Source organism: Schistocerca piceifrons, chromosome 4, assembly GCF_021461385.2.
Source record: "Schistocerca piceifrons isolate TAMUIC-IGC-003096 chromosome 4, iqSchPice1.1, whole genome shotgun sequence".
Taxonomy (NCBI): domain Eukaryota; kingdom Metazoa; phylum Arthropoda; class Insecta; order Orthoptera; family Acrididae; genus Schistocerca; species Schistocerca piceifrons.
The window spans coordinates 264,652,751-264,668,660 of NC_060141.1; the positions used below are offsets into that span (position 1 = coordinate 264,652,751).

The 15,910-nt window shown below is 44.4% G+C and overlaps 1 protein-coding gene across 1 annotated transcript in view; it reads right to left on the reverse strand.

The window, feature by feature from the left end:
* LOC124795579 (protein enabled homolog) overlaps window positions 1-14,665 on the reverse strand; it is a 28,242-nt gene extending 13,577 nt beyond the window's left edge. Inside the window, exon 1 of the mRNA XM_047259651.1 lies at window positions 14,340-14,665. Within this exon, the coding sequence (XP_047115607.1) occupies window positions 14,340-14,357 (18 nt within the window). The 5' untranslated portion in view covers window positions 14,358-14,665. The remainder of the gene's footprint in view (window positions 1-14,339) is intronic.
* Between the last annotated feature and the right edge of the window lie 1,245 nt (window positions 14,666-15,910).

Below are 15,910 nucleotides of genomic sequence, written 5' to 3' on the forward strand. Positions count from 1 at the left end.
ACTAACATCAATTTACTGATTTCAAATACCGAATAATCTCTTCATTTGGAATAATTGTTCTTTCGGTTCCGAAGTGCCACAACAATCACAGCGCCATAGGTTGCCTAGGTAACGAAGGTGTAGCTTTAGTGTGACAGACTTCCCTATCCTCGTTGTCCTCAGAACTCCCCACCACATGCGAACGTTTGAGTTCAAGCTTTCAAAGACGGACGCTACGCGGCGCTGCTTGTTCTGTTATATTATCAAGTTCCTAAGCGAAGTATTAAATTAAATTACTTTTGTGGAACTGATCATCGCAGAGAGAGAGAGAGAGAGAGAAGAATTTAAAAGTTGATGGAAGGAAACTGAATAGGTGGCATTGACTGCTAGAAACTAACTTTGTGAACAATATTTTGGAGTAATATTAGTTTCATCCGAAACATATCTAAAGTAATACTAGTTTCATCTGAAATAAAACTATGTTGTTAATGGTAGGTTCGACATTGGCAGGGACTACGCCATTTTTAAAAGAAATACGAAGGTCAAACATGTTTTACAAGCGGTTTTGAAGCTACACACATTTCCGTAGTTTCTGGTGTCATAAATGGAAGTACCGTAATAGGTTTCCTTGTATTAGGTCTGTTTAACTAGGCCTAATGTATTACTGTAGCGAATTCAGTGCAGTCTGCAGTTTACGGCTAATTGCTTAATGTAATTCGGACCTGCTTAAGCAAAATACAGTTTTTAGTTTTCTTAAGACTGATTGCAAAGGCTTTTATCTGATCTACTTTTGCACAGTACAACAGACAAGAGGAAGCTTTGTTTTCCAGCTAGTTTCAATTCACGCATGGAGTGTCACTAACTAAACCCTTAGTAGTAATACTTGTGCATGGTGCGAATGTTTTCTAGCGCAAATTATACGAACAAGTATTCGTTGTGTGCGGAAGGGCCACCATTTTTTTCAGGGATGAACAACTGTATTCTACTTACGGAGTGTTGGTAATAACGTTTTATAGAACAAGGAACTAGGGTGACATGAAACATTATTTTGTGTGACTTCGGATGCACCAGAATTCAGGTGAAGGAATCAACAGATCGTAATTCTCAATAGCAAAAATCTTGCGTGGGAAAATCGCGGAAACAGTGTGGTCATGAAAGTTTTGTCACGACTAACCCGCACCGATTTCTTGATTGTTGCGACACTAATGATCACTTAAAGGGAAAACAAGTGTCCGTGAAAATCTTATCTGCAGTGTGAATCCGAACTCCGACAAATTTTCTAAGGTTATTGCAGATTACTAGTGTGTGTGTGTGTGTGTGTGTGTGTGTGTGTGTGTGTGTGTGTTTTGTTGTTGATAACAGTATGTTCAGTTCAGTGCTCGCCCTCAAGTTTGCGTTCCGTGCTGGTCGGTTCTTTCTCGGGTTTGTTTCCCCGGCAGTGTTAATCGAACGTTAACAGTGAAACACAGCAGTATGCGTAATTTTACTGATTTAGAATTGGCCGAAAATGACCTCATGAATGAGAGTTTACTCATTGTTGTACACGTATTATCGCAAAAATAAAGGTAACTATATAAGAAACCGAACAACACAGTTACATTATTAATCTGTAACGAATCACCACAGATTATGGGTTCCTTATACCAAAATACTCTGAAAATAGCCCCGAACAGGCTACGAAATTTCGTCGGTGGAGCTCGTAAATGTAGCTCAAATGGTTCAAATAGCTCGGAGCACTACGGGACTTAACATCTGAGATGATCAGTCCCCTAGACTTAGAACTACTTAAACCTAACTAACCCAAGGACATCACAAACATCCATGTCCGAGGGAGGATTCGAAGATGCGGCCGTTGCAGCAGCGCGGTTCCAGACTGAAGCGCCTACAACCGCTCGGCCACAATGGCCGGCTCAGCACAGGTATCAGGGCAATATAGGCTACATTTCATGAAAATATGTATCTGGTCCCGCTAAAACACATCTTTCTCTTGCGTGTATTTGCAGGATTAGGTTTCGTTTCCTCTGTCTCCTTTGTGGGGAGGTAAGTATGAATAGGTGTATTCGTGATCAGCATTGTGATGATATTTCGTGAATGCGGTAGCCCGGCAAAGTGCCACCTGGAGGCTGTATAATCTAAAACATAAAAAGAACAGTCTGCATGCGAGCAATGCCAAATACAGTAAATGTAGTTTCTTGAGTGACCAAAATATTACTAGAACAAACTGCTATCAATTTACAGTACTTATTTCAAAATATGGTATCTTATGTTTTTCTGTTGATTGCTGCTCTTGTGTTTGATTTCCGTGAGTGTTGAAATTATTACTACTGGATCTTTTGCGGCTTGTGTGTGTCTGCTGTTGTAAAACCCCTTGTTTAGCTGTACGATTGCCGGAAGTGTCATGTGTTCTGTAGTAATTATTTGTTCTTTACTAAAATCTAAAATATTCCACGAGTCCACGCTCTAAGAAATAAATGTGCACGCGGAGGGGCCGCTGGATTCACTCTGTCCCAATGTGCTCAATTACAAAGGGATCTGGCACGTTTGGATGCCGGCAGGCGAGGAGAAGCGGGCAAATGGGGTGGGGGGAGTGAGCAGCCGAACAATGAGGGGGCGTGTGACAGGCGTCGCGACCCAACAGCTGATCGTCAAACGGGAGCGGGCCACGGCTGGCAGCGGAGCTAAGGCGAGACACACAGGAAGGCAGGCACGGCAAGCCAAGGCGGCTGCGGCAGCCGCGCTAGGCCGCTATCCCCTCCTAGCGGCGCGGCGCAGAGAGGCTCCCCTTGGGTTGCCTGCCGCTGGCTGAGGCAGCTGCGCGCCTAAAGGCCGGCCAGCTCGTCTCGCCTCTACACGAGGAAAACTTGGCCCGCTGCCGCTGCCAGCAGCACTGACTTACGGTTATGGTGGCGCCGCGACTGCCGCCCGCCTAGTGAAGGAGGTGGGCGCTTGGGGCGCCACAGTTTCAGTACATACAGGGCAAGCCCAGGCCTGAGTCGGTTAGACGTGAAGGTAGATCCCAATCAGTGTTCATCTATAAATCTTCACTTGTTCAAAGGGAAACTGCGATGACATTCGGTGCTGGATACATTCACGAAATGTTTTCCCCACAAACTAATTTGCGGCAATACTTTGTGATGAAGCAACGGTTATCCTTTTGTTAACTGTTCCCATGAACCTGGTAAAATGTGTTAACGTCACCGTGCTTTCTCTGAAGTAGGTGTGAGATAAAAAAAATGCGGCGCGCTCTTACAATGTAGGAACTACTTTTTGACAAGAGACATCGTAGTGAATGGCAACCCAAAAAGACGAATTAGTCTGCAGATCTGGGTGCGCCAAAGTTCTACCGGTTACAAGAACTAGCCCTATCTTAACCACAAGGTGTAGGCAAATATATTACATGTCCCAGAAAAACTATGCAGCAGACGAAAAGCTATACTGTTTCCTTCCTAGGCATTTCAGACAGATTAATTCAGTGGCTCAGTGAACCATTTCAAATACATCTAGGACTACTTTTGCAGGAGCCAGCGATACAATGCCCTTAGCTGTAATTTTACGTGATCACTGTCACATTTATTGATTTTTTTCGCCTCATCCGATAAGTTCCTTTAGACCCACGCAATTCGGGACAAGAAATAATATTTTAAACGGAATTATTGAGCAAAAGGGCGGGAGCTCATTTTAAAGATTATCATAACGTGAAGCAATGGTTCAGATGGCTCTGAGCACTATGGGACTTAACATCTGGGGTCATCAGTCCCCTAGAACTTAGAACTACGTAAACCTAACTAACCTAAGGACATCACACACATCCATGCACGAGGCAGGATTCGAACTTGCGACCGTAGCAGTCGCGCGGCTCCACACTGTACTGCCTAGAACCGCTCGGCCACGTGAAGCAATGTTAAATTATTTATTTTGGGTTGGACGGAAATTAATGGGATAGCAGAAACCATATCACTGAAGAAAGTGCTTTAGATAGATGAAGTTTAACGCAAGTGCTCGTAAGTCTATATTACGGATGACGGCTTTGATACGTGGACAAAGAGTGAATGCCTTCTGATTCTTGCGCCACGGTGGAGGCAGGGCACGGCAAAGACAGTGCGATACGGCGATGGGGCTGATAGGTCCGCGAGGATCGAGCGCGCAGTCGACGCTAAGTATCGATATGCTCCGCGGCGAGGGGCGAGAGGCGAGAGGCAGGAGGGTCTCAGCTCAGCGCAGCGCACACACGCGCGCTCTCTCCTGCTCGCGGTGAAAGCAGTTCCGTGGACGGCGGTTGCCGCCGCCGACACGAGCACCGCCACAGACGTCGGCGGCAGGCCGAACCGCCGTGGCGCTCGGCGCTTGCTCGCTGCCTCCACTTCTATTTGTTTCTCCGTCAGGCTGGCAAGGCACATGCGGCTAACTATAGCCAGTATGGCGGCGCGCTTGGCAACGCCGCCACTACCTGCGCCGCTGCCCCTGGCGCTCTGCCACCCGGCCAGCACAACGGCCGGCGTCGCTCCTCGGCGAGGGGACCGAGTTCCGCCAGCCCACGTGTGGCACCGCCACAGACACGTGCAGAGCTTTAGCGAAACCGGCGCTACGCGGCGCTCCCGTTGCGGCTCATTTCGACGTCATTTACATACAGTTAACTGCCAACTTCTAAAAAAGGCTGTTGAAGAAATCATCTAATTTCAACGAGCATACGATTTCTCCGTCTGGACAGACATCAAATTATGAAAAAGAAAGAGATTTCAACCAAATAAGTCTAATAAAATTTAGTTTTTTAACCCCCGTCTCAGGACACACGAGCAATAAAATAAACATCACTTGGATACTGTACTTCGCGAGTCATCTGGCCAATAAACATTCATACCTTTTCAGGAGATGCGCCCATTGGCCTGTTTACAAGCCATGTAGACGCTCCCGATGCTGTATCTTAAGTCGTTTAACACAGGTTATAACTGACCAAATGATTCTAACGATATGGTTCTTCAGCAACACGAAAGTTGTGGATTTACACCCATACTTAAAATTGTACGGTATATTGAGAATGTAGGCGTAGGCTCCGCCTGCATTTTTTTTTTTCATAACCCAGACCTATCATCTTATCTGCAAAAACACTTTCTATTGGAACATCACAAAGCGAATGACGAGGTGCTCTGAGATTCCCAAAGCCGACCTACCGCTAGTTCATTCGGGATATTTGGGAAACTGTCTCCATGCAAGAGCGTACCTCGAACTTAACATATGCTTTTCTTCTTAATGTAGCAATCATCTTTCGGCGTTCAAGAGACGGGCAAATTTAATAACAGATCTAAACAAATTTACATTATACCCATCCAAAACTGAGTCAAGCTTTTGACAGGAAAGCAAATGATCAGGACACGGAGTCATCTACTCTTCATCTCCTATTCCCGAGAAGCCGCCCGGTGCTCTAATCTTACGTTGGCAATGAGATAAATTTTCATAGTACGGCTTCTGGTAGTGTATAAAATATTTTGGTGTGTAGTCTTTAAAATAGTTGGCTCACCTGTTTTTTTAAAGACATTTGATAGCAATATTTATCAGAATTCCTATCTTAGAACATGTTCTATCATTTTTTTAGTCTAATTTTGTGTGAAGAATACGCAAAAGTCTTAATTAGTGCTTGTTTCAGTATGACTACCTACTACATCATGATGGTAAACCTTTGAAGCACTATCACACTATTTTATAGAGGTCGCTAATAACAATGGTGTTTAGTGCCTTTACAGTATTAGTAATAAACCAGAGAACATGCCATAGACTATTCATCTACAATGTGGGCAGAGTATGGCTGTTGAATTGATTACGTAACAGTGCCTAGCACGTGGAGCTTATTATATTTGTTTTCTTTTGTGGCAAAAAAAGTTGCGCACTTTCACGAAGCTCCGTTTGATGGCACTAATTATACCAGTTTTCATTTAATATCACACGAAATAAACAGAACCATTTCCGCTTCTATGTATTCGAGTGCTCGTTGCCCTCATTTGAGAAGACTAATCGACAACCAGTAAGAACACACAGAACAGACTTGGGGTATTTTAAAATGTTACGGTTTTAAAAGCAAGTCACACAAACAGACATCGTTACCGTAAGTGTTAGCTGACAGACTTTTTCTATTTTATTTTTTACTTTTAAATGTTGTGTGTCTACGGTCAGTAAAAGAATCCTCCTAATCAACCTAATGACGTGCATAAGTTATGGCTGTGAAATAGTAAGACAAAGCATCAAATTACTTCACGACAAGAAATCGCATACAATTAAATAGATAAAACTTATTGGAATAGATTTATCAAAATGTAAGATGTGATAAACTATCTGTTTAGGGCTTCTGTCATTTCGACTATTTTAAAGTACCTGTCTGTACAGTTCTATTACACTTGTTTTTATGTTAAACGCTGTCCCATGTCCTACGAAACCAACAGAGGAGATGGCTAAAATACAGTAACTCGCAAACATCGAAGAACATTACAGGCTTTACACTCACTAAGTTAGTCTCGGAACGGGTCATCATATGGCATTGTTTAAAGGGGTCATCTTATGGCATTGTTTAAAGAATCCCAGTATTGGTTTCAGATAATTTAGGATTCTAGAGAATTCACGCGAAGTGTGTATTGCGGCGTTCATAGACTACAGGTTTAGATGGTGGAGGGAAACAAAGCTGTTATTCTTCCTATGGCTGCTATGGGACATGCCACCAAAAGTGGCATCATTTCTTCAATGTGGTTGATTCTCGGTGCAAGCCAGTTTAGCGTGGTGGATGTGTGAGTGAGGCGCGGAGGAAAGGCGCCGCGGAGAAGCGATAGCGGCCGGCCAGCCGCGGCGAGCAAGTTTCGCAACGCAAAGGTCGGCCTCGCCGCTGCTGATACCACGGCGCCTTCCTCCACTGCGGCTGCGTCGCGCTCCTGTCCTACACCTCACTAGGCGTCTCAAATCCATCTCAGTTCCTCATAGCCGAGCATGCTTGCTGAATTAGCATCAAAACAATTGCAGCCCCAAAGTTTCTTATGCAAAATTCGTCCTACTTCATGTTCGCACTGCTATCTCTGACTACCGACTACTTCATTCTATGTACAGGCAGATCGTAATGCACCCATTACTCTGCTTAGCCGTAATGTCAACCAGTTTTAGTTTTACAAGTGGCTGGTGTCGGCTCAGTGCTATTGGTGCTGCTCCCAAAGCATCTCAGTATAAGGGCCATAATATTTTGAATTACAACAATCAAGCGTATTTGTGAAATTGGAGATCATTGTCCCGAAAAGAACCATGCGGCGTTATCGTAACTGTACAAAATGTACGAAGAGCATCCTTTCCCTCAAGTATCGGAAATCATCTGCAAGGAGCATCTGTTACCAGTGATACAAAATGCGCTTACAAGTGATTTGCCTTCAGAGAAACAATACGCCGTCTACCAACATCACGATTCAGTTTTACCTCAGAGCATTATTCCGCAAGCAGTTCAACTCATACGAACTGAAAAAGTTACTGAGGTGTACCCCGTTTAATTCATTTACAAATATATCTAACATGTCATCTTTTACCCATTAAAGTAACGTCAATGTCCAAGGGAACCTAGTTCCTACTGCACCGAGAACAAACAGTATTCTAGGGTATCTGATCAATGTACGCCACACCCTGTATCTGCTAGGTGAAAAGTCAGGAGTCCATGCATGGGGAATTTCCATGAATACCCATTCTTCACTTTTCCAGGGTGTCCCCTAATTTACATGACGTACTTCACACTGTTCCGAAGCCTGAACTGATGCCTGAGGTCCACCGGCGTATTAAGAGTCCGTTATTTCTCCGAGACAAGCGTGCGCAGCAATACAGTATGTGTTCACATTACAGGGCTAGAACATTGTGTCAGACTGGAAGAATTGCCCGCGAAATGTGAAAATTTTCAAAGGTGCAATTGGATAAAACATTATATTCTGAATCGGACTCCTTGTCTACTGCAAGTACAGCATACAGACTTACAGAACCGTGTAACTACCCATATGACGGCGCTGTTACAACACCTTTCTAAAGTTATCCTGAGGATAAGCCGGCCGGAGTGGCCGAGCGGATCTACGTGCTACAGTCTGGAACCGCGTGACCGCTACGGTCGCAGAGCCATAGTGCTCAGAGCCATTTGAACCTGAGGATAACGGCGAAAGGCTCCGTGGCGCCAGCATCGGCAACACCATACGTAGGAACTGCGTGTTGGAAGGAGCTACTTATTGTTCAAGTTACACACAACACACTGCACTTCAGGTGTCGCCAAAACCCTCATAATGACTTACGCTTCCTAACTGAAGAATCAGCCTTTACTATTTCTGATGTAACTAAACTAAACTTGGTTCAGGTGAAGGTAGCAAATCCGTGGCTACAGGATGACACCCTAAGAAATGGAAACCCGGACACTTAATCCAGAACTGTTCTCGAAATGTCAGTGCGTTACTGTAGGACGAAAGCGTTCTGAATATTTAGTTCTTTTATACAATTTTTCCATTTCTTGGTCTTATAATGTTGAACAATGAATACGAAACAAAACACAAAAAGTTCGCTTTCGCCCAAATCTTTGGAGAAGTCTGCAAGCACTTGGCGACGCGCATACAGTAACTTCTGCATTGTTAGCTGGGATATACTCTTGGACTTACAGTTTCCACCGCCTGAATAAGAAAGGCTATTAAATCTCATCCGTTGGGAGTATCCCTTTTCGCCCCTCCATACTTCTGCTAGCTGTACGATTCCATTTCTACCTGTGATCCATTCTGCTTGGTAAGATTATGCCATCTACCGGGTGTTCGTTCATATAGTACACGATTTCCAAATAATTTATCCATCAGAAGTCTTACATCTGCTGGCAGGAATGAGACAGGTTGAATAAGTAACCATGTCTTATGCGACGGAGATACTGCCGGAATGCTTTATGTCAATCACTTGTGGATACTGGCAGTCCCATGTTTTCAATACATGGCACGATTAGAAATAAATTTCTAGTATGATATCCCTGTAAGTTACACCTGGACAAGTACTTTTTTTAAAAAAGTAGGGGAGCTCGGAAGCTGGTAGGAAAATGAGGGGCATTAAACCGGTAGCCGGGCTAGCAGGGGGCGGGCGCTATTAGCTGACGACCGGTGGTGACATGCGGTGAGCTCGGCGGCGCGGCGGGACAATGACAGCGAGGCTGGTGCGCGCCGCAGGTGGCTGAGGCGGGCACGCCCCCTCCCCTCCCTGCGGCCGATGATCGGGCCGGCTCTGCGCCGCACAGCGCGCGTCTGTAGCATCCGTCACTTGGGGGGCGTGGGAGTGGCCGCAACCTGCCCCACTACTGCCATTTGTTTACACCGCGTGCCCGCGCCGCTTGTCACTTGTCAACGCGCCGCGCCGGCCTGACACGTGCTCCGGCCTCTGCGGGTCGGGAGCGCGCAAAGACGCCGGCGCCTGTGTGGACACACTGCGCGCGCTGCCGCGACTCTTACTTGTTTTGGATATCTGCCGTCCCGAAATCGCCAAGTTAGAGCTCGAGTGGCACGTTTTTACTATTTTACGCAGTATAGCGACATACAGCCGGAGCAACTGAAGAATTTATTTCGACATCATCTTCACTACGTTACCATGAGAAAATAGTAAAGACAACGCGCAAAATACTGCATAATTCCCTAAAGTTGACAGTCTATACGCCCTTATGCTGTCTCAAATAGTTAACCCATAGCTTCAAAGTTGCATTTACAGTGGACGAAAACGTAAAGCAGTATTCAAAATTTGGCTTCGTTAGGAGCGAACTGCTCATTTTCTTTTATGGAGAATGATTCCCTTCATACTTTTACATTCTGCTGTGTTTCTTGCTTAACTTATTTGCTGCATACTTCGAAGCAACTATAGCTCCATCTTCAGGCATTTTGGTATTCATCTCGTTTATGTACTCAGCATCCTTCATAGTCTTAGAGGATTCTCGGGGGCATTTACAGGATATACTTGCGATGGTATATCAGATCGATAACAGTTCCTGAAAAAGCCGTCGCTGCTTCGAAATCAATTGAAAGTAAATTAAAACAAGCAATACAGCAGAGTGGAAGAAAAAATAGTAAGAGCAATACTTTATTCTCAATAACAAGATATTTGATAACACCACAGAAGCAAGACGTTAACTACATTGAGACCAAAACAGTTTGTGACACAAAAAAAAGGCGACAAACCATGTATATAATCAGAGTCTATCGCAATTCCTTAGAGAAGCCTAACTGATCTGTAGTAATTGCAACTGCATTTCCGAAAGTCTATCGAATCTCGATCTTTAAATTTCGATGTCTTATCAGTTGCGATCAATGATTCCGAACAGTCAACATAATATTGCATGAAACTTTCTTCACGGCCCAAGACACTTTAGTTCTCCACGCATTAAGAATCGAGTTTCTCATATGTTATCACATGATCGTTTATCCTTTGTGTTAAACATGCCGAGCTAACTTATGCTGTATTATGGAAGTTCTCTCCTGGACAAAGCACACTGCTTTTAGCCGAAACATCGACCTATCATTGTCCTTCACATACAAGTTTCGTATTACACACAATATCAGTATTTAGGAGTATACACAGGCCCCAGTGTAAAACAAAAACTTTGATTCTTATTGTTGGGAAATTCTTCGGAATATAAGATTTTCACTGGTCGCGGAGCGTCCGTATTGTTGTGCACTTTGAAATTATTTGTCGACTGAGTTATCCTGCAGAAACGTGGTTCTAATACGGCAATCTACGGGGAGCAACAGGAAATAGTGGATTAGTGGAGAGCTAGTATGTATGGCCTGTTAAACGTCTGGAGATGCCGGTATTTCTATGGCTGACAGATTTAGTCTGACGACCCAGCAACATACGCGTTTTTAGAGGGGTGTTGAACAAGGCCGGGGGAGTGAATCGGTTGTGACCTTTTTGAGGAAACGATGCCCCCTTTCGTCGTAATTGATTTACGGAAACGGCAAAGAACAAATTGTGATAGTGTGACGTAAAATTCACACTCTAATCGTGTCGAGTATAGCGACCATGAATATATGGAACACTTAGCGCTACTGCGAAGTACAACAAACTTTCTCCAACATGAAAATAAATGTTCTGCGACTGTAACAGTTTGGTCAGTGTGTGCTGTTTACTCTTTTCCCTGTTTTGGAACAGTATTGGTGAAGTTGACTTTCTCCGCAGCAAAACTGATTTTTACTGAGAAAATATTACGTGAAAAAAAGTCACGTTCCTGCTACAGCGTACAAGATCGGCACGTTTGAAACGAAGTAGGGTACAAGTGAGCTGCACGAACAGAGAACGCTGTCGAGTTGCTTCTATCTGAGGCTGAGATACGGAGATGGCAAATAAAATGTTATCTGCCATTTCTTCACTAACTGCTTCGCCGTATCTCTACAGCGTTTGCCGGTACCAGTAACACATACTGTGTCTATTGGCTAGGACTCTTTTCCCCTACACCACCTCTGTAGTACATACTCCAGGGTGCAAACATTAAAATACGAATAAATATCTGCTGTGACAAAATGAATGAGAACAGACACCGCTCTCGGCGAGTCCTTTATGCCGTCGTTTTTGTTTCGAAATTACTGTGTTTTAATGTTCGAACGCGTTTCGCGTTTTCCACGAGATTACATGGCATCGTAAGGGTCACAACTCTGTCCCGCACCCCTTTCCATTGGTTTAAAAAAATCAGGAGAGCGAGTATATACTCCAGGAAATCACCTATCCTATTCTTGCCCGAGGAACATTGTTAGTAAAAAAAAAGTACGAATTATTCTTTCGGAAATGTTAACTAGTTCGAAATAATTTGCCGAGAATGACGTAACAATGTCCAACAGTCTATTCACCGTGTCCATATAATTACATAAGAGAACATTAAATTGCCGAGTTTCCTGGAAACTTTCAAAACTACACTCTTAATTTGCAGCTTCAGTACAGTGTAGATATTCCCGCCACCGAAAAGATGACACCTTGAATTCAGAAACCTTTCTCGAATAGAAAGGGAGCTTGTTTCTGGCGGCAGGTATCTCATGCAAGATTTTGCAGCCTAGCACGCAAATCGCGAAACATAATCGGTAAGAGCACGTGGCCCATCACAGACGGAGGTACTAAGGTGGAGCATCGATTGCCAGCGACACCGGCCACGTGCATAGGCCGGACGCATATGAGTATAAAACCGCGAGCACGCTGCAGGTAAACTAAAAAACGATGCATTTAAAGTTTGATGAGTACAGGCTAAATATGTAGGGGGGGGGGGGGGGGGGGAGAACACTCCACAGATGATCAAAATCAACACCCAACTTACATTTCTGAACATACTCGCGTTCTTACCTCCACCGATAATACCTAAACTGGCTGAAAAAGACATTCAGTTACAAAGAAGCTCGTTTACAGCTATCATCAATTGACTAACACTGTGAAAACTAATTGGAGCATTTGTCAGTTCTCGCTAACTTTTGCAGCGGTTCTTGCCATCGATGCGCTGATACGTTTCGTGCGGAGTAATGCACAGCAAGAATAACTCACTTGGAAATGTGTTATAGCTTTGTAATAATTTGGACAGTAACTGGCAGCTCTTTCTACTCTGTCTACGGAATATCACTATGTGCCTGACGATCACCCGCTGCACAATGACGGAAACACAAAACTGTCACCTGAACAGCAACCGCCTTTAAGTGCAGGCTGTACGAAGGTAATAACTTTCAAATATTTTGCACCACCGCGTCAAACAAATGGCATGAATACTTCAAAATCTTATCTTAATAATGTTATTGTGTTGAGACTATGAAACTTCTCTTTATGGACACACAAGTCGTCAAAGTGGCGTCCAATTGAAAGACTTGCACCAGGCCGTAGTGCCACACGATATTATTCATTAATAATGCTGGCAGAATTTTAGTTTAAGTTGGTATGCTACCTTGCTAGACGATAGACACTCCGAATCGTGATGCCACAGGCTACCAGGACTAATGACCGCTCTTCATTTCTTACGGATAGGGATCGGCTGTTGCGCTTTTATTAAATTCTAGCAAGTGGAGAAAAAAAATGAAAGAGCTAACTGAAAATTATCCGTCCAGCGTGACTCCGTCACCACGAAATCCACATAATGTAGTGGTTCGTAAAGTAAAGCTTCAAACGTCAAATTTACATTTCGTGTGTGTGTGTGTGTGTTTTTTTTTTTGTCGCTTTTCATCGATGCCAACCGAACAAAGAATTTAAGTCATTGGAATTAGGGCAAAAATATAACTGTGAATGCATTTCTTTATTGTACTATTAATCGTGTCTTCAAAATATTCTAAGGAAAACATTCAACGTTTTCCATGTTCTTTCAGTCAACTGACACTTCGAACACGAACTTTCTTAAGTTTAGCTAAAGAATTGTCGGTCGGCGAAATCTTTTTTTTTTTATCAATGAGTTTCATCATCTAGATCAAACAGAACCGAACGCCAACTGACATTAAAAGGTGTTAAGATACGTTTTTCTTTTTGCTTAAAACTTCTCTTACGTCGTTGCTACAGAATAAAATTCAACAGTCAGTCCCGTCGCAGCACATGTTACGTAAGCGAGAGACAGAGGGATATGTAGGAGGCGTTCCGTCGTAACCATAGCAACGCCAGTCGTAAAGCAAGGTGCTAGAACTTCGGATGTGACTTGCTGGGTTTGATAACAATTCCCCCTTCCCACCCCGAAGGGCATTGGGCGAGGGGGAAGCGGAAGAGGGGAAAGGATGTGCATTCCGCTCCCCCTTCCACCGGCTGAAGACCCGCTCAAATTCAAAACGATGAAACACACGCGGACAGTCCCGAACTTATCTCCCCCACCCACTGCCAACATGTGGCTGCCGAAATGTCAGCCGCGAAATAACCTGCTACAATATATCTAGTGTCCACTGGGCAACAAAGCAGCGGCTCTCAGTGACAAAGTACTATGTTTCACAGATCTTCCAATATGCAAGCACGACAAAGGACTAGAGATAAACGTAAACAAGATCATATAATTACATTAACAAACACCAATATACATAACAGTAAGTTACAATAATTTTCCTCACACATTCCTAAATTTAAGGTGAAATCTCAATTTTGCAGGTACCAATTTAAATTAGAATTGAAAATGAATCTAGACAAGGTAAAAAGCACGGAATCAAAAACTGTCAATATTATGCGAGAACTCTATGGTATGTTAAAATAACCGCACAAAAAACAACTACATGCGATTCTCATAAATATAATTTTTGACAGTAATTAAGTTAACCCCGTACAGCAATGACAGACGTGTTGTCATACCATAACAGCTATAATACACAAAATTATGGACCATAAGGACGGTGACAAGAAATTTTTGAGTTACTTCTTACCTGTAAATCACACCACATCTTGTTTCACGTCAGCCAGAAGCCATATCCGCCTATACTGGCCGGTTGCACCATGTCACACACGTAACACCTCTGCTTCAGATTCTTCGCAGTCCGCAGTCGGCGTACTGCCGTTGCCGCCGGCGAACAGCGGGCAGAATTACAGGCAACAGCGACTTGCTCTCTGCAGACCGGTTTGTTTAGCTCGGGTACGAAACGGCACGGAACCCACCTGCGCCTGTCGCACCCGCTACGACTCAGCTCTCAGCGGCTACACTGCCCACAGCCTGGCGAGCTTGGCTCGGCACAGCTCCGCTACGAACACGCCGTTCTCTTCCCTAAGTCGGGTTCGTACGCCACGTTCCTGGAGCCTTCGGCTATCTCCGGCAGAGCTCGGTTGTTGCCACCACCTCGGCAGTTTCCGTTGACGCTCGGCTCAGATTGCGGTCGGGTGGCGTGGGGGCTTCGGCTCCGCTCGGGCCCCATGACCCGAAAGCCTTGGGCTGTGACGAAATTGTCATGACGTGTTCGGCGCCGCTAGTGGACGAGCGCACCAAGTGGAATAAAGCTCAAAGCTAGATCCCCTCGCTCTCCCCCCCATCATGGAAATGGTTGGGTTTTAACGAAACGGGCTGGCTGGTTGACTAGGCTCGTCCCCAGCCCTAATGAACAATAGTTCGACCGGGTCGACGCTGCTGCCCTCTGTCAGAACTTTGGAGGCTGCATTGACGATCAACTTGGCGTCTGCCCGTCGTGCTGGCTACAATGACAAGAGGGGGGAGGGGGGGGGCGGAGGGTGGGCATTGCGATTTACAACGCAATTCCATATGAACAGGATATTCGTACAGGCTCAACGTCATAAGAGGGTTTCTGTAGGGCAGTAACATATTGCGCGCAGAACACTACTGAAAAAAAAAAAATTATCTCCGTATTATACTGTGTTTACCCTTGAGTGGAACACAGCTTCTTATTTTTTTTTATACTGAACTTATTTATATTGTTGTTGCATTTGCTGCTGATGACGAAATTTTACCAGACCCAAGCTCAATAAAGACCGTCCTTTTCTTTTTAGCATGTAGTAACTGTAACACAGAGCGTAGTATACAGACAAGGGGAATCTTATTTTACTTGAAATAGAAGATATAGATGCTTTCCGCTTTGTACACATACGCCCCCACTTCTTACGATCATCCGCCGGGAGCAGCATCGGCTTCCAACCTGTTCGCTAGATGTCTCTGGCGTTCCCTGGGAAACGCAGGCATGACGCGATGGAAGTTTCCTCGAGCCACTCGTTGTTCCCAGCTTGAGGAGCGAGATACTGTGGAAGGAAGAAAAACGTTTTCCGATCAGATGAGGAAGAGGGTTGGCGTTTACATTTTCATATGCCGTAATGAATGTATTCTTACAGTAGCGGATACGTCTGACTAATGCCGTAATGAATGTATTCTTACAGTAGCGGATACGTCTGACTGGCTTAGATTATAACTTAATGTAATCATACTCGGAAATGTGTTTCTTTCAAGAGGAAACAGCGTATCTGTATACCGGTAAGGAGTTTCGCATTTTCCAGAACG